At 43.3% G+C, this 23,137-nt stretch overlaps 1 protein-coding gene across 6 annotated transcripts in view; it reads right to left on the bottom strand.

Moving 5' to 3' along the window:
* ENTREP2 (endosomal transmembrane epsin interactor 2) overlaps positions 1-23,137 on the bottom strand; it is a 567,326-nt gene that overhangs the window by 73,081 nt on the left and 471,108 nt on the right. For 4 of the 6 annotated variants that reach the window (XM_054666821.1, NM_001302420.1, XM_063794031.1 and 1 more), the window contains 1 exon segment: positions 6,904-7,038. The exons of the other annotated variants lie outside the window; for them this stretch is intronic. In XM_054666821.1, the coding sequence (XP_054522796.1) occupies positions 6,904-7,038 (135 nt within the window). 6 annotated transcript variants of the gene reach the window in all.

A 23,137-nucleotide genomic window follows, 5' to 3' on the forward strand; every position in this document is an offset into this window, starting at 1 on the left:
AATTTGGTTTATTGTGGCTCAGTAAATTAAACCAGGTACATGAAAGAAGAATAAGATCTTTAACTCTGATTTGAATTAGGTCACTATAATAAAAGCATAAGGACATTGTTGAATACAGCAAAGCACTAAAGGTGGCTAGATGCAGTGTCAGCATGTTACGAAGCATATTTCAGCAGTTAACAGTTCTGATTTTTCTAACTTAAAAAAAAAATACTGTGAATACTGGTCCAAAAATATGTCACAGTCTCGTGCTGGGTTTGACTTGGCAAAAATGGCCGTCAATCTACCTAAACATCTTTTTATTGTTTAAGCATTTATTATGTCATTTTTTGTTACAAAAGCCGAGACACTGTTTCATCAGGAACGGGGGTCTGTAGCCTTGCTTTTTCAGTAGCACTTGTCCATCACTGTCAAAGGCTTTGAGAAGGCAGATACTGAAATCCTAATTTTTAGACCCTATTTCCTGACTATTCATAATGAGATGCCCAGAGGCAGGCCCTGTCATCGGGAAGCAGGGACATGGGTCCTAGAGGGCTGAGACACTCAGATGGTCCCTGCCCTCCACCAGGACCTGCTCAGGAACCCAGGAGGAGCCACCTGCCCTCTCTCTGGGCTGCAGCCTTCACACACGCACCATCGGTCAATGGACCCCAGGATGCACCCTCCCTCTGGCTCTACAATTCTGTGAATCCCTGTGTGGTGCAGTGGAGTTCCAGGTCTCCTCTGTGCCCTCTGCCCTGCTCCTCGCTCAGCCCCATAAGGAGGTAAGAAACCATCAATATCCTCAAGAGAGAGGCTTGTTGGCCCCCAGGGGTTCTCTGCTAAAAAAAAAAAAAAAAAAAAAAAACAGAGAATCTAGGAGCAGGGCCAGTCAGGAAGGGCAGAACAGAGATCCAGGGGTTTCGGGGCCTCCAAACCAACAAAAGACCATCCGAGGGATGAGTGAAGCAACATCTGCATGCTCTTCTGGATTCCAAATTTATTCCTCCTCGGCCATGAAGAAAGTTGGTTTCTGCTTTTTTCCCTGAGGATGGGCTGTGCCTGTACAGCCTTCCAGGTATGGGAGGGGAGGAAGGAGGGAGGGTGCCTGACAGCAAGCAAGTAGTTGGACAAATCTCATTAAGTCAGTATCAGTTAATTCAAACACAACTAAAATCAAAGTGCTTTGATTCCCAAGCCAATTATATAGGATTTCCCCCACATAAATTGAGTTCATTACATAGTAAGTTTAGATAATCCATAATTTAATATGGAAAATTCAGACATGGAGTGTTACTAATCAGATAAACAGAGCCTCAAATTAGACTATGGAAAAGATCAATGGACCTGCTCTAATTGCCAACCAAAAAGAAGCAAGCAAAAGGGAAACTAATCAAAGGAACATTCTCCTTTGCTCCTTCTTTAGCTAAGCGTCAAGAACATTTTGCAGGTGATAGGAAGGGACTGGCATGGATATCCGTGCAAAAGAGTAGAGCAGCCTCTTCCCAGAGTGGCTCCATTTCCAATGGCCCATATTTGTTCTGCTGCCCAAGAGTTTTAATAAAGCAACACCGGATCCCTGCAGAAGATCCTTTCACTGCAGTCAAAGTCATCAGGCACAGCTTGGCTTGGATGACTTTTCGAGAGTAAGGATTATATTAAAAATGACTGCACCACTAATTATGAGAAAACTAGATAATGTGGCACATGACTCTCAGAGGAAGAAGTATCTATAATTATGGGAAGGAAGTACAAAATCTTAATTATGCTAACTATTTAAATAGAGCATAATGCTTGAGATAGAATTTAAGGGTTAGGAATCTGCCTTAGTGCTTTGAAGTATCCATATACTTCAGAAAAGGGATCTGAAAAAGATATAAAATACACTGAAAACTCCACTGTAATTAACTAGCTAGAGACATCCATGGGTGCAAACTGTAACCAAGAAGAGAAGAAGGCTGCTGCAATCTCAGGGATAAAAACGAAGACACAAGGGCTCATGGAAAAAAAAGACAAAGACAGAAGGAGCTGAGGAGGGAGTTGCCAAGACTCAAGATCACATCGCAAGCAGAGGAAAAAGGTAATGCCTGCTGCAGAAAACAGCTAGGAAGAGAAGCTTTACAAAAACCGAACAGGGATAGGGGCAGTGGCTCATGCCCATAATCCCAGCACTTTGGGAGGTCAAGGCAGCAGGATCACTTGAGCCCAGGAGTTCGAGACCAGCCTGGGCCAGTGAGATCCTATCTCTACAAACAATAAAAAATTAGCTGGGCATGGTGGCATATGCCTACAGTCCCAGCTACTTGGGAGGCTAAGGTGAGAGGATCTCTTGAGCCCAGGAGTTTTAGGCTGCAGTGAGCCGTGATCACGCCACTGCACTCAACCTGGGCAACAGAGTGAGACCCTGTCTCAAAAGAGTTTGTTAAGTCATTCATGCTACATTTCCAATGTGGGTAGAGTGCACGGGGCTCTGTTCATTGTAGTGACCCAGGCTGATGGCACTGCCACTACCTCTACTCTGCCAATTACTGTGCCAGTGGGAAAGAGAGCTCTGAAAGACCTCAAACCACATTTAAACATTCTGACTTGAAAGTGGTACATATAAATTTTGCTTACATGGCCCCCAGCAATCATGAGGGGACAGGGAAGTACAATCTTACCATGTAAAAGGAAGTTGGAGAGCTAGACATGTTTTAAAACAGCATTAATGACCATCACATACCTAAAGGGGAGAAAGCATTTGGCTGACTTTCAGATTTTTCCCTATACAGATATTCAATGCAAAAGAGAATAACATATCATCTATAAACCCCTAAGAGAAAGCTTCCTCAAGAATTCTGCACCCAGGGGGAAAAATGATGTAGAACATTATTCCAGATTCTGCTGAGGATGGAGAAAGCTGGAAAGAACATTGCCCCACCATTACAACAACAACAAGAAGACATTGGGTTCTGCAAATTCCCAACTTTAGCTGAACCCATCAGACAGCTGAGGTCACAGGGCACCAAATTCTAAGGAAAAGACAGAGTCTCCAAGGAGAGACATGAGCACTTACCTGGGGCGTATGCAGTCAGATACCAGCTCTAGTGGAAAAGGTGGACAAGATGGAAGATCACTGAGGTAAGGTAGCAGAGAGATGGAAGCAATGAGGAAGAGTCAAATGCAAATACTAGGAATTAAAAACAGGCACAGAGATGAAGAATGCCGACAGGGTCGGCAGTGGACTGGACACAGTTGAGGAAAAAATGACCAAGTGGGGTTTATCTTGGGAATGCAAGGCTGGCTTATCACTCAAAAGTCAGTGTTATTCACCATTTGAGTGGACTGAAGAAGATAATGTATAGGAACATCTAAGCAGATGTAGTAAAAGACTGATAAAATTCAGCAGCCATTCGTGGTATTAAAAACAAAACAAAACAAAACAAAACAAAAACCACTCTCAGCAAACTAGGAATAGGAGGGTACTTCTACAACCTGATAATAAACATCTACGAAAAACTTAGCGCTAACATTATACTTAATCCCTAAAAGCAGGAACAAGAGAAGGACATCTGTTCTCACCACATCTATTCAACACTGTACGGGGCAGTCTAGTCAGTGCAATAAAACAGGGAAAGGAAGTAAGAGGCATCCAGATTGCAATGTGTGCTGATTTATTTTAGGTGTCAACTTGACTGGATGAAGGATACTCGAGAACTGGCAAAGCATTATTTCTGGGTGTGTCTGTGAGGGTGTTTCCGGAGGAGATTGGTGTGTGAGTCTGTGGACTGAGTGGGGAAGATCCACCCTCAATGTTGGGGGGCACCATCTGATCGGCTGGGGACCTGGATAGAACAAAAAGGCAGAGGAAAAGTGAATTATTTTCTTTTGCTCTTCTGGAGCTGAGACACCCTTTCCTGCCCTTGGACATCAGAACTTCAGGCTCTCTGGCCTTTGGACCCTGGGACTCACACTGGTGCAACCACTCCCCGCAGGTTCTTGGCCTTGGACTGAGAGTTCCACCATTGGTTTCCCTGGTTCTGAGGCCTTTTGACTTGGACTGAGCCAAACTCCCAGCTTTCCAGGGTCTCCAGCTTGCAGATGGGACTGTCATAGGACTTCTTAGTATCCATGGTCATGTGAGCAATTCTTTCAATAAACTCCCTCTCACCTATCTGTATCTGTCCTATTGGCTCTGTCTGGAGAATGGAAGACGTAAAATTGCCTCTCTTTGCATAGCACATGACTGTCTACATAAGAAAATCCAAAGAATCTGCAAAAGAGCTACCAGAACTGAGTTTAGTCAAGACCACAGGATACAAGATTGGTAAGAAAAATCAAATTTCTATGTGCTAGCAGTGAATAAGAGACCATTAAAAAATACCATTAGGATAGCACCAATAAATGTGGAATACTTTAAGCATAACTATTACAAAATATGTTAAGATCTATATACTGAAATTTACACAAGACTGATGAAAAAAAGAAACACTGAAGAAATGAAGTATGACTTAAATAAATGAAGAACTATATCATGAATATGTCAAGTCTCTTCAAAGTGACATGTGGACTCCATGCAATCTCAATTAAAATCCCAGCAGGATTCTAGTAGAAAATGCATAAGCAGATTCTAAAATTTATATGGAATTACAAAGGAAATGATAGCTAAGACAATTCTGAAAAGCAACAAAGTTGGACGACAGCAATAAACAGATACTCACTTCCAATAGTTCCTGGTCCTCTTGATCTCAGATGAAAGTCAGTCCCTGCCAAGGCTGTTGCTCCTTGCACAGGCCCTCAGGTGGGTGACAGGGGCAGGCTGCCTCTTCTCCTAGCACCTAAGCCACTGCTGCCACTTCCAGACCATTGGCCTCACACCTTAATCACAACTCCTGCCTCCTTTGAGCCTCCTGCCACCAGTTTTGATAGTTCCTATCTCTAAGTAGGCTTTGTACACAAATTCATGAAGGAGTTTAAAATTGTGTAGTCTTTCCTTTGCTTTCAACTCTTACCAGTGTCCTGGGCAATCTGAATACCCATGGGGATGTGCCATGCATTCAGCTAGGCTCCCAGCCTTCCCTGGAACTTCTTGACTTCAGTGGCCTTTACTCTATGCCATTTTTGCCACCTCATACCAAGGGCTTTTCTCACCAATGTACCAGAACAGTGAATAAGAGTGAGACTGCAAGGTCACCAGCTACCCCTAGACCTGAGACTGCATTCTTAGAGACAGTGTTGTTTTTTCACCAGCATTACCTTTCAAGCCATAGTCACTGCTGCAGGGGCTGGAGAGTCATGAAAACCGGGTCCTGCATCCCGTGAGTGAAGGCTTTCAAGGGGGACGCCAGGACCTTAGAGGAGCCGGTTGAACACCCCAACCAGCCAACTGAGGAACGGGAGGTAACGTGAGGCCCAAATGCATCCCCATACTCAAGAAAACATTCCCAGGTTGAAGAAGTGACTTAGCAGTTGTCAGAATGAGATCGCAGAGTGAGCAACAGCTGCCCGTGTCCCCTCCCAGGAGGACTGTGAAAGGCCACGGCAGACCTCAGGCACTGACCCAGGCAGGCTCCAGGATGTAGTGAGGTAGAATGTGGACGTAGGTAATGTAGGCAGCATGAAATACCTGGTCCCATGATGGGATGGGCCCTGGAGTGCTGCAGTTCTTGATTCCTCCAACCCCGCTGCATCTGTCACTCTGGTGAGCTGCTGGGACCATTCAACTTGGACCATTCCTCCGTGCAAAACATGACAGGTGCTGTGAGCCAGGCGTAGTCCTACCACGGAGATGAGCCGCATCCTCTCTCTCTGTACATCTTTGCTTGTCTACCAGCCGGAGACCACCCATGGAGGACTAATCACAGGCACTCAAGGTCAACACTTTCCTCCTCTCCCCAGATCTGAGGTGGCTCTCTGCAGTTTCCCATGCCCTGCATACTGCATTCCCTACACACATGCTAGAACCCCCTCCATACTGCAAACACAATTTTACCACCAACTAAGAGTTCCTTGGACTGTGCCACATCTTTTTATATTTATTTATCCATTTTTTTCTTTTGAGATGAAGCCTTGCTCTGTCACCAGGCTGGAGTGCAGTGGCACAATCTCGGCTCACTGCAACCTCTGTCTCCCAGGTTCAAATGATTCTCCTGCCTCAGCCTCCCAAGTAGCTGGGACTACAGGCGCCCACCACCACACCTGGCTAATTTTTGTATTTTTAGTAGAGAGGGGGTTTCACCATGTTGGCCAGACTGGTCTCGAACTCCTGACCTCAAGTGGTCTGCCTGCCTCAGCCTCCTAAAGTGCTGGGATTACAGGCGTGAGCCACTGCGCCCGGCTTGTGCCACATCTTTTTAAAAAGTTTTGGCACAGTTTTATTCAGGGGAAACAAAAGAATTGGGTTCACTCTTCTTATGTATTTTTAAGTAGCCAATTTTGCTTTTCAGAATAAAACACTTGGAAGAAAAAATAAAATAATATAAACAATTTTTCCAAATCACTTTTTTTTAAACATCAGATGCTACACATAAGAATAGACTCCCAGGGGAGATTGTCTGATTTTTTTTCCTCCAAATATCTTTTAAAAAGCAAAATAAATCCCCATTTGTTCCCTGATGGTGTAACAGCCAAAAATGTCAGAAAAGCCATAGAATGATCCCACCATCATTTGTAAAGACCTCTTTCAACCATTTGCATCCGAATTTGCAGATGTCAGAGGCAGGACAATGAAATGGCAAAAATGCAAAGTGAGATCCAGAAAGCAACACCTTCAAAATCAAAATATATAATCCTTTCAAATGTTCTCTGGAAAGATACTCCCTCTTGCACTGAACCTACCCCGGGAAGTTAAGAGCTGAAAGGAATCTATATGTTAATAAGGCTTCCTAAAACTGTCTGTAAGGCATGGAATGAAATGCATGCACAAGCAGCGCCCAGCGGGGTCACCTTCAAGGTCAGCCTCACAGCGTTGCAGTTCTCCTGCAGCGGGTTCAGCTTCAGCGTCTCCCCGAGGTTGCTGCAGCCGGACGACTGGTGCTGCAGCTCACAGCAGACACACACCTCCACACTGTCAAACTTAATCTAGACAGAGGAACACAGACAGACCTCACCGTTAACAGGCATTCGGCCCCCGAGGGTACGCGTGAGTGACACAGTTCAGAACACAGGAAAATGGCTCAGTTCAAAGGAGCCTGTTTCGGTGTGTTTAAGTAGTAAATCAAAAACAATTTCTATTGACCGAGGCCATCAGGAGGACTTCAAATTCCTAACTTAACAGCAATGTATAAAAAAAGCAAAAGTACATTTGAAGAAACTTAAGCTATACATTAGAGAAAATGGCAGGTGGATTGCAAAATGAGATAAAGGTAAATAAACTGAAAATCACTCATGCTGATGTATGCACGGAGATGTGCTATCATAGCTCTGTGCCTTGGCTCATTCTCCTTCCACAGTCAGAAATTTCCTGCCTCACTTCATGGCCTATCAAACTCCTGCTCATCCATCAAGACCCAACTCCAGCGCCACCCTCAAGGCCTTGTCTGGTTTTCCTGCCTCACTGCTACTGAAGACTGACTTTATCCAGCTACAGGTGCATCTTATCACCACAGTATTGACAATGGCAATAAGTTGTAGGTGTTCAATAAATGCTGAATGAATAAAAACGGCTTGGAAAATGGAAAACCATGGAAGAAAAAAATGCATTTCAAGTATTTTAAAAAGCAGTGTTAGACGAAGAGAGAGTATGAGAGTCTCAGTGAGAGGGAAGAGAACAGAGTTACCAGTGCCTAGGAGAAAAGCAGCTTTAAAAAAGTAAAGTCCTAGCCAGGTGTGGTGGTACACCACCTGCATTTGCAGCTACTCGGCAGGCCAGGGCAGGAGGATTGCTTGAGCCTAGGAGTTTGAGACCAGCCTGGCTGGGTAACATACTGAGACTCTGTCTCAAAAATACGTAAATAAAAAATAATAAAGTCCTAGATGTAAAACTACTAAAAAAGAAAATCAGGCCAGGCGCGGTGGCTCACGCCTGTAATCCCAGCACTTTGGGAGGCTGAGGCGGGCAGATCACGAGGTTAGGAGTTCAAGACCAGTCTGACCAACACAGTGAAACCCCGTCTCTACTAAAAATACAAAAATTAGCTCGGCGTGGTGCTATGCACCTGTAATCCCAGCTACTCAAGAGGCTGAGGCAGGAGAATCGCTTGAACCCAGGATGCGGAGGTTGCAGTGAGCTGAGATCATGCCATTGCACTCCAGCCTGGATGACAGAGCAAGACTCCATCTCAAAAAAAAAAAAAAAATCAATAAAATCTATGCAATTTTATTCAAAATAACACTGAACATGAAACAAGTTATTTTCCTTAGACTAAGAAGTGCCCTGCTTTCCAATAGATAATATGTTTACAGCAGCCAACTCGAAGTACAAATACTTTTCAGACAAATATTGGCCATTTATAACCATAACAAATAATTTTTCATTGCATGAATATTGCTGAGACTGAGGCCATACTTATAAAACCTCCAGGTATCAACGTGTCCGCCTCTCTTAAATACTGGGGGAGGGGTAATGCAGCATCCTCAGAGCCAAGAAATGTGCTGATATTCACCAGAGGAACTCAGCTTAGCTTAAGACTTAGCCTAAGACTTAGCCCCTGCCACCCCCTGCTCCATGTCAGGTGGGCTTTGCGAGTGGCTTTCAGCAGGAGAATATGGGTAGAGGTGACAGCTTGCAGCTTCTGAACTTAAGACCTCCACAGGCTTCATGTTTCTGCACCCTCTCCCTGGAACTTCCAATATACAGCAGGAAAAGAACAGATTCCAGGGAGCTGCCAGCTCTCCAGTCCCAGCAGGAGACCCGTGGAGCACCCCTGCAGAACTGTTCTGCCCTATGGTACATGCACACACAACATTACTAGGTAAGATCAAACCATTTTTCAAATAATTCAAACAAATTATACTCCCACCAATAGGGTGTGAATTCAGGCTAATCCACATCCTCACCAATGCTTGCTAATGTTGGACTTAGACATTTTTGTCCATGCAGTAACTAATATAATAGTATCTAATTTGGGGGTGGGTGGGTTTGTTTTCATCTTTCCTCATTTTCTTAACCGTTCATATTGTGAAACCTAACACACATACACAAAAAGTGCACAAAGCAAACATATTCAGTTCAATGATTTATCATTAAGCAAGCACCCACCGGCCCATGGCCATGTTCCTAAAAGGCCTTCCATGCCTCATTCCCTGTCATTCCTCCCCCTTGCTGCACCAAAAGCTCACCACATTCCTTACTTTTTAAATAATCACTTCTAGGCTTCCACCTTTATACATTTACCACTATAGTTTAGTTTCACCTGGTTTTCTAACTTGATACAAATAGAATCATACAATATTTTTAGTATTTGGCATCTTTCATTCAAAATTACAAGATTCATCTACCTTACTGCATATAAATATAGTTGATCATGTTCACTGTTGTATACTACATTGTGTGAATATGCTGCCATTTATGTATCTATTCTCTTGTTACGGGACGTTTGGATTGTTGCTAATTTTTTTGCAATAAGATTAATGCTGTTTGATATTCTGTACTGGTCTGCTGGTACATACATGTGCATATTTCTTTTGGGTACAAAATACCTATTGAGCAGAGCTGCTGGGTCCCTGGGGATTTTCAGCTTTAGCAGAGAATACAAAGCCACTTTCCAAAGTGGCTGTACCAATTTACACACTCACCAGCACTGTTCGAGGGTCCCCATTACTCCACATCCTGGCTTGTGCTTGTTTTAGTCTTTTTGATTTTGGATAAGAAAGTACTGGAAGAGGTACTTCTTCCCTGAAATGAGGGACTAAGCCAAGAAAAAAAGAGAAGATGGGATCTAACACAGAAAAGAGATAGAGGAAGTTCTAAGAGAATGGGAAAAGGATGTCCTAGCGTGGTAAATATATAGACTGCCTATAGGCTGACTCGTTCAGACTGAAGCAGGAAACAGAGGCTCAATGGAAACGTCTCTAAGAAAATGAAGCTGACAGAACGCCTGATGGGTAGGACTGTATTCAGAGGAGATTTTCAGTTCTCCTGGGAAGTTTGAGAGTAAATTAGGAACAGAGACACTAAACAAATAATAAAACAATTTTAACTCAGCATAAAAGACAAATCATATATAGTACATAGTTTTGTTATATATGCGGCTTGTAAATATTTTCTCAGTCTATAGTTTATCTTTTTATCCTCTCAAAAGGATCATTCATAGAGTAAACGTTTTAAATTTTGATGAAGTCCAACTTACATATTTTTGCTCCTACACTTTTGGTGTTGATCTAAGAACTCTGCCTAGCCCTAGATCTTTCTCCTATGTTTTTTCTAAATGTTTTATAATTTTATTTTTACATTTGATTGCATAACCCATTTTCAGTCACTTTTAGTGTAAGATATGAGACTTGGGATGAGGTTGACTATTTTTGCCTATAGATGTCCAATTGTTCCAACATTTGTTGAAAAATCTATCTTTTCTTTGCTTAATTCCTTTTGACTTTTGTCAAAAATTAGTCGGGCATATTTGTGTGTCTCTATCTGGATTCTCTCTTTGTTCCACTGATCTATCTTTCCACCAACCACCAAGTCTTGATTACTGTGGCTGTAAGTCTGGAAATCAAAAAATTAATTCCTCCCATTTAATTCTTATTTTTCAAAATTATTTGTCTCTCCATATACATTTTTTTTTTGAGACAGGTCTTGCTCTGTCACCCAGGCTGGAGTGCAGTGGCACCATCTCAGCTCACTGCAACCTCCGCCTCCTGGGTTCAAGCGATTCTCGTGGCTCAGCCTCCCAGATAGTTGGAATTACAGGCGCACGCCACCATGCCTAGCTAATTTTTGTATTTTTAGTAGAGACAAGGTTTTGCCATGTTGGCCAGGCTGGTCTCTTAATTCCTGGCCTCAAGTGATCCTCTCACCTCAGACTTCCAAAGTGCTGGGTGTACAGGCGTGAGCCACCACACCTGGTCTCCATATACATTTTAGAATAAGACTGTCATTGTCTCCAAATAAGTGTTGCTGGGATTTTGATAGGGATTGAATCAAACCCAGTTTCTTTTTTTTTTTTGAGATGGAATTTTTGCTCTTGTTGCCCAGGCTGGTGTGCAATTGCGTGATCTCAGCTCACTGAAACTTCTGCCTTCTGGATTCAAGCAATTCTCCTGCCTCAGCCTCCTGAGTAGCTGGGATTACAGGTGCCCGCCGCCAGGCCCAGCTAATTTTTTTTGTATTTTTAGTAGAGATGGGGTTTCGCCATATTGGCCAGGCTGGTCTTGGACTCCTGACCTCAGGTGATCTGCCCGCCTTGGCCTCCTGAAGTGCTGGGATTACAGGTGTGAGCCACTGTGCCCGGCCCAAACCCACATATTAACTGGGGGGAAATGGACATATTTACTACATTGAATTTTCCAATTTATTTATTTCCTCATTGTTAAGTAGTTTTCAGTGTATGTTTTGTTAGATTTACACTTATGTATCTTTTTAAGCGATTTTTAATTTCAGTGTCCATATGCTATTAATATGCAGTATTACTGTTACTATACAGTTCACTATTAATACACAAGAAATACAATTGAATTTTGTATGTTTATCTTGTATCCTACAACTTTGCTGAACTCACTTATTAATTCTAAGAGGCTTGTTTGTTCTGTTCGTTTTTTAAAGATTCTTTGGGATTTTCTACATAGATACTCATGTCATCCACAAACAGGGTTAGTTATATTTCTTCTTTTCTAGTCTGTATGCCTTTTATTTTATTTTCTTGCCATACTACATTGGCTTGAAATTACAGCATTGTGTTCCATATTGAAAAAAATGGTACGAATGAGCATGCTTGCCTTGTTCCTGATCTTAGGGGAAAAGCATTCAGTCTCCATTAAGTGTGTCGGCTGTAGGTCTTTTGTAGATGCTCTTTTTCAAGTTGAGGATGTTCTTTATGCCTATTTTTCTAAGTTTCCTTTTTAGTTATGAAAAGGTGCTTGATTTTGTCAAATGCTTTTTCTCCATCAATTGATACAGCCATGCAGTTTCTCTTCTTTAGCCTGTTGATATGACAGAATAAATTGACTGATTTTTGAATATCAAACCAGTTTTGAATCCCTGGAATAAATCCCTCTTGGCAATGATGTATATAACTCCTTTCAGATATGTTGAATTTTATTCGTTATTATTTTGTTAAGGATTTTTGTATCTATATTACATTAATAAGGGATATTGGCCTGTAATTTTATTTTTCTATACTGTCTTTGTCTGGTTTTTGGTAGCATGGCAATATTACTTTCACAAAAATCAATTTGGAAATGTTCCTTCTATTTTTTCAGAGAAATTGTGTAGAAACGGTATTAATTCTATAAATGCTTAATAGAATTCTCCAGTGAAACCATCTGGACCTGGAGATTTTGTTTTTGGAAGTTTTAGAATTATAAATTCGATTTCCTTAATAATTATAGGGCTATTCAAATTCTCTACTTCATAGTGTACGAGTTGTGTTAGTTCGTGTTTTCCAAGAAATTGATCTACTTCATCTAAGTTGTGAAGTTCATTTGTGTAAAGCCATTCCTATTATTCCCTTATTATCCTTTTGATGTCTGCTGGGTCTGTAGTTATATCCCGGTTTCTTCCCAGACATTGGGAATTTGTGTCTTCTAACTTTTTTTCTTGCTAGAGTTTTGTCAATGTTGTTGATGTTGTCAAAGTATCAGCTCCTTTTTCATTGGTTTTTCTCCATTGGTTTTCTGTTGTCCATTTCATTGATTTCTGCTCTTTCATTTATGATTTCCTGCCACCTACTTGCTTTGGGTTGATTATGCTGCTCTTTATCTAGTTTCTTTTTTAAATTTTATTTTTAGTTGAGAAATAATTCTATATTACATATTTATGGGGTACAGTGTGATGTCTTAGTAATGTTTACATTGCAGAATGATTGAATCAAGCTAATTCACAAATCACCTCACATTTAAAAAAATTTTTTTATTTTACTTTAGGTTCTGGGATACAGGTGCAGAATGTACAGGTTTGTTACATAGGTATATATGTGCCATAGTGGTCTGCTGCACCCGTCAACCCATCATCTAGGTTTTAAGCCCTGCATGCATTAGGTATTTGTCCTAATGTTCTCCCTCCCCTTGCCCCCAACCCCTGACAGGCCCTGGTATGTGATATTCCCCTCCCTGTGTCCATGTGTTCTCACTGTTCTACTCCTACTTATGAGTGAGAACATGCAGTGTTTGGTTTTCTGTTCCTGTGTTAGTTTTCTGAGAATGATGGCTTCCAGCTTCATCTACGTCCCTGCAAAAGGCATGAACTTATTCTCTTTTATGGCTGCATAGTATTCCATGGTGTATATGTGCTACATTTTCTTTATCCAGTCTATCATTGATGGGCATTTGGGTTGGTTCCAAGTCTTTGCTATTGTAAATAGTGCTGCAATAAACATACATGTGCATGTGTCTTTGTGGTAGAATGATTTATAATCCTTTGGGTATACACCCAGTAATGGGATTGCTGGGTCAAATGGTATTTCTGGTTCTAGATCCTTGAGGAATTGCCACACTGTCTTCCACAATGGTTGAACTAATTTACACTCCCATCAACAGTATAAAACCGTTCCTAGGGCTGGGCACAGTGGCTCACGCCTATAATCCCGGTACTTTGGGAGGCCGAGGCAGGCGGATCACGAGGACAGGAGATCGAGACCATCCTGGCTAACACGGCGAAACCCCGTCTCTACTAAAAATACAAAAAATTAGCCAGGCGTTTTGGCAGGTGCCTGCAGTTCCAGCTACTGGGAGGCTGAGACAGGAGAATGGCGTGAACCCGGGAGGCAGAGCTTGCAGTGAGCTGAGATCGCGCCACTGCACTCCAGCCTGTGTGACAGAGAGAGACTCTGTCTCAAAAACAACAACAACAACAAAATTGTTCCTGTTTCTCCACAGCCTCACCAGCATCTGTTGTTTCCTGCCTTTTTAATAATTGCCATTCTAACTGGCGTGAGATGGTATCTCATTTGTGGTTTTTGATTTGCATTTCTCTAATGATCAGTGATGATGAGCTTTTTTTCATGTTTGTTGGCTGCTATATTTATCTTTTTGTGGTGAAAACATTTAAAATCTACTCTTAAGCAATTTTGAAATATACGAGGCATTATTTATTTTAGTCATCATTTTGTGAAATAGATCACTAAAACTTACTCCAATCTAACTGAAATTTTGTACCCTTTGATCTATATCCTCTTTGGCTTCAACTGTTTCCCTTTGCTGTGATCAACTGGACACGAGTCCAGCTCTCCTGAAACAGTTCACTCTCCCACGTCTCAAAAACATGCAAGGAATTATCTCATATGATCACATCTCTAGGCTAGGCATTAAGATTGAAGTAGCTATCATAAATGGCAAGACATTTTCCTCAGTCTGAAGGATCATCCGGGGAAAGGTAGGGGAGATCAGCTTGTCTGGAAAGCACGATTTATCAAATAAAATAACCCTTCAATGACCCCAGGGAATAGACATTGAAATAAATCTTTTCCATCAGTTATTTCACTGAGTTTGTGATTCTTAGGAAAATTCTGAAAACCTCCTGATTAGTTCCCCGACCTCGACATCTGGGTGTGCAGGCGGCTGACAGATTTATTTTTAGAGTACCCCTCAGTGTTCGGGTCATTGGGAACGACACCGCAGAGCTTTGCAAATGAGGCCACAGTAATTTTTCACAAATCTCTTTGGGGCACTTAACAGCTAGCCTGCCCCCCTTATTTATGGTCTATCAGCCTGTCTGGGAGTAGAAAGGGCTTATACAACAAAAAGAGGGGGATGCCCCCACGATTCTCTTACAGAAGTACAAATGGGATGGGTATGTGACCTTCAGATATTCTCAAAGGGAAGGCAGTGTGGGAAGGCTGAGCATGTAGGCAGAGCAGGGCAGAGGGCTGGGAAAAGGCTGGCATGTGTCAAGCCCGAGAACTTACAGGGGGCACACCAAGGCCAGTATCCTTGGATGTGAGGAGCCTGTTTCGAGGAGGAAGGAGGCGCAGCACGGGTGACAGAGTCAGACTACTCACAGTCCTAACTGCCATGGAGTGACCCAGGACAAGCCATAAGACCTCTCTGGGCTTCAGGTTCCCGGACCCCAGTGAGGATCAAATGAGATTAGACAGGTAAAAATGCAAAGTGCCAACGCTATTTGCCGGTGTTATTGATATTGCTATTATTTACATTAAAGAATAGATTTGTAGAAACTAGACCCTAAGTTTTCTTCCCAAAGGTTCAAACAAAGCTACAAAAACTAGACCCTAATTTTTAAATTGTGGTAAAATACACACAACATAAAATTTACCATCTTCACCATTTGTCGGCATACAGTTCAGTGGCATTAAACATATTCACCTCGTTGTGCTACCATCACCACCATCCACCTCCACAACTTTTTCATCTTTCCAAACTGAAACTCTGTCCCCACTAAACAAATCCCCACTCCCTCTCCCACAGGCCCCCAACAACTCCCATTCTACTTTCTCTCTCTGTGGATTCACTACTCCAGGTACCTCCTGCAAGTGGAATCAGGCAGTATTTGTCCTTTTGTGGCTGGCCTATTTCACTCAGCATGTCTTCAAGGTTCATCCATGTGGTAGCACGTGTCGAGATTTCCTTCCTTTTTAAGGCTGAAGAATGTTCTATCAGATGCATCTACCATATTTTCTTGATAATTCATCTGTAGATGGACACCTGGGATGTTTTCAGCTCTTGGCTGCTGTGAATAATGCTGCTATGAACATGGGTGTGCACATATCTATTTGAGTCCCTGCTTTCAATTATTTGGGTAAATTCCCAGAAGGGGAATTGCTGGATCATGTGGCAATTCTCTGTTTAATGATTTAAGAAAATGTCATAATGTTTTCCACAGCAGCTGTGCCATTTTATGTTCCACCGAGAGTGTACAAGGCTTCCAACTTCTCTACATCCTCACCAACACTTATTTTCTGGGTTTTCAAAAAATCATAGTCATTGCAGTGGGTGTCAGGTGGTATCTCACTCTGGTTTCGAGTTGCACTTCCCTAACCATTAGTGATGTTGTGCACCTTTTCATGTGTTTACTGGCCATTTGTATATATTATTTGGAGAAATATCTATTCAAATCCTTTGCCTGTTTTCAAATTGGGTTGTTTGTGTTCTTGTTGAGCTGTAGGAGTTCTTTATAAATTCCGGATAGTAACCTCTTATCAACTATACGATTGGTAAATATTTTCACCCATGGAGCCTCTTCTGTTGATTGTGTTCTGTGACGAACAGAAGTCAATTCAACTTTTTGAATACTTGTAGGTTTCCATCACTTTCACAAAAACTGTCAGTAACCTGTTGATTTCTCCCTAACCCAGTAATTTTTGCTTCCTTTGTCTCAAGAATGAGCCACCTTAAGTCTTGCTGCAGAGGTAAGCATCTCACTTGCCTCACTCAGTCCTCGTCCTGCTTTCTGAGCAGTGCCACTGTCCTGCAGCATCCCTGCTGGTGGCGGGAGAGGGTCCCCACAACACCAGCCCCAATGACACAGGACGACATAACTGCCTTTCTCTGGACTACTATAACAAATACCACAGACGGGGTGGCTTATAAACAGTAGAAATTTATTTCTCAGAGTTCTGGAGGCTGGGAAGCCCAGGATTAAAACACCAGCAGATTTGGTGTATGGTGACATCCTGGTTCACAGATGGATCACTGTGTCCTCACCTGGCAGAAGAGACAAGGCAGTTTTCTGGGACCTCTATTATAAAGGCACTAACCCACTCATGCGGGCTCCACCCACATGACCTAATCACCTCCCAAGGACCCCCCCCTTCTAATACCATCACCATGGAGGTTAGAATTTCAACATAGAAATTCGGGGGGGGGGACACAAACATTCAGACCACAGCAAAAACCCTTATGCTGGTGATGCTCAAGGCACTTAAAAGCACTGGTAAGACCCCAAAAACTCCAGTAATCACAGTGCAACATGGGTGGACCCTGATGACATTATGCTAAGTCAAAGAGGCCAGATACCACAGATCACACCCCGCATGATTCCATTCAACATCCAGAACAGAAAAACCCACAGGGACAGAAACCAGCTTAGCAGTTGTCTGGGACTCAGTCGGGGACAGGGGCCAAGCCGGGGTGGGACATAAAGGGTATGGTATGTCTTTTTAAGGTGTTGAAAATGCTCTAAAATTGACTGGGGTGGTGACACACATTCGGTAAATATACTAAGAAAACACTGAATTTTACACTTTAAGTGGGTGAATTGTATGATATGTGAATTATATCACAATAAAGGTGTTTCAGAAAAAAATTACCACGTGATTACTAACTCATTTAGTTTGGATAGTTTTAATCCCTTCCGTGTTCTGCCTAAACGTTTTATATTCACACATTTGTCACCAACATCGACAGTTTGAGACCAATCAAACTACCTTCACCACTGTCTCCCCAGCGTAAACTCAGGGCCAACATAGACATGCTCCCTAGGTATGATGACACGGAGCCACTTTCCCGCGAGGGGTTCAAAGCTACTCGCCGAGCAGCTCCTGCAGCAGTGCCCTCAGCCAGCCCCTCCAGCTCTTCCTTCCTCCAGAGCATCAGAGACTGGGCACCTGTTTATTCCTGGAGAGATGCTAAATGCAGTCCCCGCCCGACCTGGGGACAAAGACGGCCCATTATTTGGGGGGTTTCCCCTGTGCTACACACTAGGCGTGGAAACATTTGGACTGGCATTGTGTCCAGAATTGGTTCCCGCCCGTGGCTTCGTGGTCTCACCGACTTCAAGAATGAAACCGCAGACGTTCCCAGCGAGTGTTACAGCTCTTAAAAATGGCACGGACCCAAAGAGTGAGTGGAAGCAAGATTTATTACGAAGAGCAAGAGAACACAGCCTCTGAGCGGTTTGCCACTGGCGATTGGGGGGGGGTGGCCAGCTTTTATTCCCTTATTTGTCCCCGCCCATGTTCTGTTTCTGTCCTATCAGAATGCCCTTTTCTCAATCCTCCCCCACGATTGGCTACTTTTAGAATCCTGCTGATTGGTGCATTTTACAGAGTGCTGATTGGTGCATTTTACAGAGCACTGATTGGTGCATTTTACTAACCTAGCTATAGGGTGCTGATTGGTGCATTTTACAATCCCCTGGTAAGTCAGACAAGTTCTCCAAGTCCCCACTCCACCCAGGAAGTCCAGCTGGCTTCACCTCTCTCTTCCTTACTCCAGAGCACGAGGGACTGGCCACCTGTTTGTTCTGGAGAGGTGCTAAATCCCGTCCCTGCCAGGCCTGGGGACAAAGCCAGCTCATCACTGGAGGGTTTCCCTGTTCTGCACAATGGGCGTGGAATCATGTGGATGGGCGTGTCACTGAGGGATCCCCCCAGCCTCCCCACTAGGTTGGGAATGCAGTCATCAGTGGGGGTCACCCCCACCTTCCCTGCCAAGCTAGGGACACAAACCCCCACACTGGCCCCTCCTAGCCTGTAGCCCCCCTCTCCCGTGGGGGGCCTACAAATGCCGGGATTTCTGAGAACTGAGACTGCCTTTTGTGTCCCCTACAGCAGGGATGGCAAACACAGACCACACATCCCACCATTTCCCTCTTTTGCTTTCACCCTCCCCTCCCCCCACCCTGAGTCCAGATAACGACCTTAGAATCCTACTCAACACACTGTTCTGGGCACTTAATGCCAGGCAGAGGAAGCTGGCACACAACGTGAAACCTACTTGCCATCCCTGTCCTACCTATAAGTAGATAGGGCCAAAAATTAAGAGAAAATAAAATGCTTCCAACCAAATACATAAAGACATTGTAAAATGTTGATGCTTGCTAGGAGGGAATTAGCTGACTCCTTAAACATGTGTCATCTACTTTGAAATGATCGAGAAATGCTGGCAAATAGGGCAGCCTCAGAGTGCTCTCAAGCCTCTGCCCAGTGGCAGGGGAAGCAATTCTCTCTGTGCTTCTGCAGGAAGCGACAGCTGAGGTTTGAGGGAGGCGCCAGCACACCACAGATATCAGATTCCTCAGTAAACAGAACTCACATACACCCCTGGTGGGAGTGAAAATTAATACGAACAACTTCAGAAAACAAACAGTTTGGCAGTATCTACCAAAGCTAAACATACCTATACCTATATACCTATAGGTATACCCTACATCCTATAACCTACAGACTTCCCCTCTGGTGTAACCAACAGATGGATGTTCATCCAAAGCAATACACGAGAATAGCCATGCCTGTGTATCTACAATAGCCTCACACTGGGAGGAGAGTGGGGAAAACAAAACTGCGAGGTACTCACACAATGGAAAATCGGAAACCAGAGCTACTTGCAACAAGATGAGTGAATCTAACCGACATGTTGAATGAAAAAAGCAAGAAATAAAAGGGTCAATTACATATGATTCTATTTATAAAGCTGAAAGCCAGGAAGAATTCTTTTGTGACATTAGAAGTTAGGATAGCAGGTGCCCATGGGGAGTGTGGTATGAGTGACTGGGAGAAGGAAGGGCGGGGCTCCCAGGGATGCTGGAGATGTTTTACTTGTGATCTAAGTGTTGGTTCCATGGGTTTGTTCACCTGTCAAGAGTTACTAGGTTCAGTACTTACAATGCGTGCTTTCTTCTCTGGCTATGTCTGAGCTAACACAGAGGATTAATTTTAAAAAAATACACAAATCGGTCTGGTCGTGGTGGCTCATGCCTGTAATCCCAGCACTTTGGGAGGCCAAGGTGGGCAGACTGCCTGATGTCAGGAGTTGGAGACCAGCCTGGCTAACATAGTGAAACCCCGTCTCTACTAAAAATACAAAAATTAGCTGGGTGTGGTGGTGGGCACCTGTAATCCCAGCTACTTGGGAGGCTAAGACAGGGATATCACTTCAACCCGGGAGTCAGAGGTTGCTGTGGGCCGGTATCACCCCACTGCACTCCAGCCTGGGCAACAGGGAGAGACTCCGTCTCCAAACAAAAACAAAAACAAATAAAAAATACACAGTAGTCCAGGGGAGAGTCTGTTGCTTATGACTGAGTGGACCTCAAGGCCTGCCTCAGTTTCCCACAGAGAGAGAAGGACCATGGTCACGAGGAGACCTTCCAGGGATGGTGGAAGCAAAAGAGAAAGTTGCATTTTGATTTTGGTTCCTCCGCCTGGAAAGTGCGGGTCTCACACAGGGAAAAGGTGGGCTTCTTCCAAGACTCAGCCTGAGCATCTTCCTCTGCTCTCGGGGACTGAGTTTCCCTCTTCCTGTGAGTCTCTCTGTGCCCTGGTACCCCTGCAGGGTCACTCTACCCAGCTGTCACCCCCTCAGAGCACAAACTGCTCCCTGGCATTGGATGGCTGCTCACAACGGACTCTGAAATTAGTGGAAGGACGTAAAAGTAAAAAGCTGGATGCAAAAGTGTCACCTGGGTTAATTCAACTGGATTGTAAAGGTTTCAAGAAGGTTTTGTATAATGCTTTTTACTTTCTGCATTTTAAGATGCTTTGACATCTTGGGGTCTACTAATCCAGGAGAGACTGCCCCTCCCAGGGCTAGCTAATTCCTTCAGATAATAAGAAACTCACCTGCAAGCCCACTTTTCCTATGCAGACCAACCGATCCACAGCCCACACCTCGAACCATGCCCTTCATTTAACTCTCACAACTAAGCCACTATTTCCCCTGCCCTAAATCATCCCAGGGCCAGGTAAGGTACTAGACAACTGGGGGCTACTCCTACGGCCAACAGGTCAAACCAGCCAATTCTCACCTGGGTCAAACGTGCCTGCACATTCTTCCCCACAAAAACCACAATAAAGGATCTGGCCCATGCTGTCCCGTAGATCAGGGGTCCCCAAGCCCTGGGCCACAGACCAGTACCGGTCCTTGACCTGTTAGGAACTGGGTCTCACAGCAGGAGGCAAGCGGTGGGTGAGCATTACTGCCTGAGCTCCGCCTCCTGTCAGATCAGCAGCAGCATTATATTCTCATAGGAGTGCGATTCCTACTGTGAACTGTGCATGCAAGGGATCTAGGTTGCACGCTCCTTATGAGAATCTAATGCCTGATGATGATCTGAGGTGGAATAGTTTCATCTGAAACCATCCCTGACCTGGACCCTCCCCCAGTTCATGGAAAAATTGTCTTCCACAAAACTGGTCCATGGTGCCAATACGTTTGGGGACCACTGCCCTAGATCCCTCTGAGCTTCTCTGTGTGGTCTTGCCTGGGTAGCACGGCCCTTCCTCTTGGAAACTGTGAGTAATAAACTCTTCTTTCAAAGCAGTGGTCTCTGTGTCTGGCATCCCACCATAATGGACTACAACAAATCCCAGGTACCTTTTAAGATAGGCTTGCAACTTAAAGATGATACAGCCTTCTCTAACTATCTCTTATCCCAATTCATCTCTTTCCTATGTATATTTTCAATAGACACCTGTGCTTCAAATGCATTAAGATACATCCCAGAATACAATCCATGGGTATGAACTGTGCAGGTACCACATGTTACTCCTAACACTTAGGATCAGATGATTAATAGAAGGGGATTGTCTGTAAAATATGCAGTTATTCAGGTTACTACATAATAATGGAAAGAGTAAAAAATCAAATTATTTCTTCAGTCTTATACTAGGAAGATTTCTGCATTTTGTTTTTGCTACTGCTATAAATGAGGGAGGCCTCATTTGTCCTATAGTAAAATGATGAAAATCTGCCCATCATCCCCTCTACGATGAAGCTAGTGGAGAGTCATGCTGTTCTGCGACCGTGGTGCTGTGTGGCAGAGTGCACTCAACCACCTCTCAGACACACTCTATGTGTGCCCTGCAGCCCTGAGGCTGCTCCACAAGCCCCTCCCAGCATGGCCCAGCCCCTGTTCCAGTGACTTCAGATCTATGTCTCACTTCACTTCAGAATTCTTTAGGACAAATCGTTCTCAGAATGTGGGAAATTACTTTCTCTTGTCTGACTGCCCTGGCTAGGACTTCAGTAGTATGTTGAAGAGGAGTGGTCAGAGTGGGCATCCTTGTCTTTTTCCAGTTCTCAGAGGGGATGCTTTCAACTTTTCCCCATTCGGTATTATTTTGGCTGCAAGTTCGTCATAGATGGCTTTTATTACAGTGAGATATGTCCTTTGTATCCCGATTTTGCCGAGAGTTTTAATCATAAAGGGATGCTGGATTTTGTTGAATGCTTCTTCTGCATCTGTTGAGATGACCATGTGATTTTTGTATTTAATTCTGTTTATGTGGTGTATCACATTTATTGACTTGCATATGTTAAACCATTTCTGCATCCCTGGTATGAAACCCACTTGGTCATGGTGGATTATCTTTTGATATGTTGTTGGAATTGGTTAGCTAATATTTTGTTAAGGATTTAGCATCTATGTTCATCAAGAATATAGGTCTGTAGTTTTCTTTTTCAGTTATGTCCTTTCCTGGTTTTGGTATTAGGGTGATGCTGGCTTCACAGAATGAATTAGGGAGGGTCTCTTCTTTCTCTATCTTGTGGAACAGTTTCAAAAGGATTGGTACCAATTCCTTTTTGAATATCTGGTAGAATTCTGCTGTGAATCCGTCTGGTCCTGGACTTTTTTTTGTTGGTAATTTTTAAATTGTCATTTCAATCTTACTGCTGGTTACTGGTCTGTTCAGGGTATCTAATTCTTCCTGCCTTATGCTAGGAGGGTTGTATTTTTCCAGGAATTTATCCGTCTCTTCTAGGTTTTCTAGTTTATGTGTGTAAAGTTATTCACAGTAGCCTTGAATGATCTTTTGTGTTTCAGTGGTGTCAGTTGTAATACCTCCCACGTTTCATTTCTTATTGAGCTTATTTGGGTTTTCTCTCTTGTTTTCTTGGTTAATCTTGCTAATGGTCTATCAATTTTACTTATCTTTTCAAAGAACCAGCTTTTTGTTTCATTTATCTTTTGTATTTTTTTGTTTCAATTTCATTTAGTTCTGCTCTCATCTTGGTTATTTCCTTTCTTTTTCTGGGTTTGTTATTTCCTTTCTTTTGCTGGTTCTTGTTTCTCTAGTTCCTTGAGATGTGACCCTAGAGTGTCAGTTTGTGCTCTTTCAGTCTTTTTGATGCAGGCGTTTAGGGCTATGAACTTGCCTCTTAGCACCGCCTTTGCTGTATCCCAGAG

Source organism: Pan troglodytes, chromosome 16 (genome assembly GCF_028858775.2).
Source record: "Pan troglodytes isolate AG18354 chromosome 16, NHGRI_mPanTro3-v2.0_pri, whole genome shotgun sequence".
Taxonomy (NCBI): domain Eukaryota; kingdom Metazoa; phylum Chordata; class Mammalia; order Primates; family Hominidae; genus Pan; species Pan troglodytes.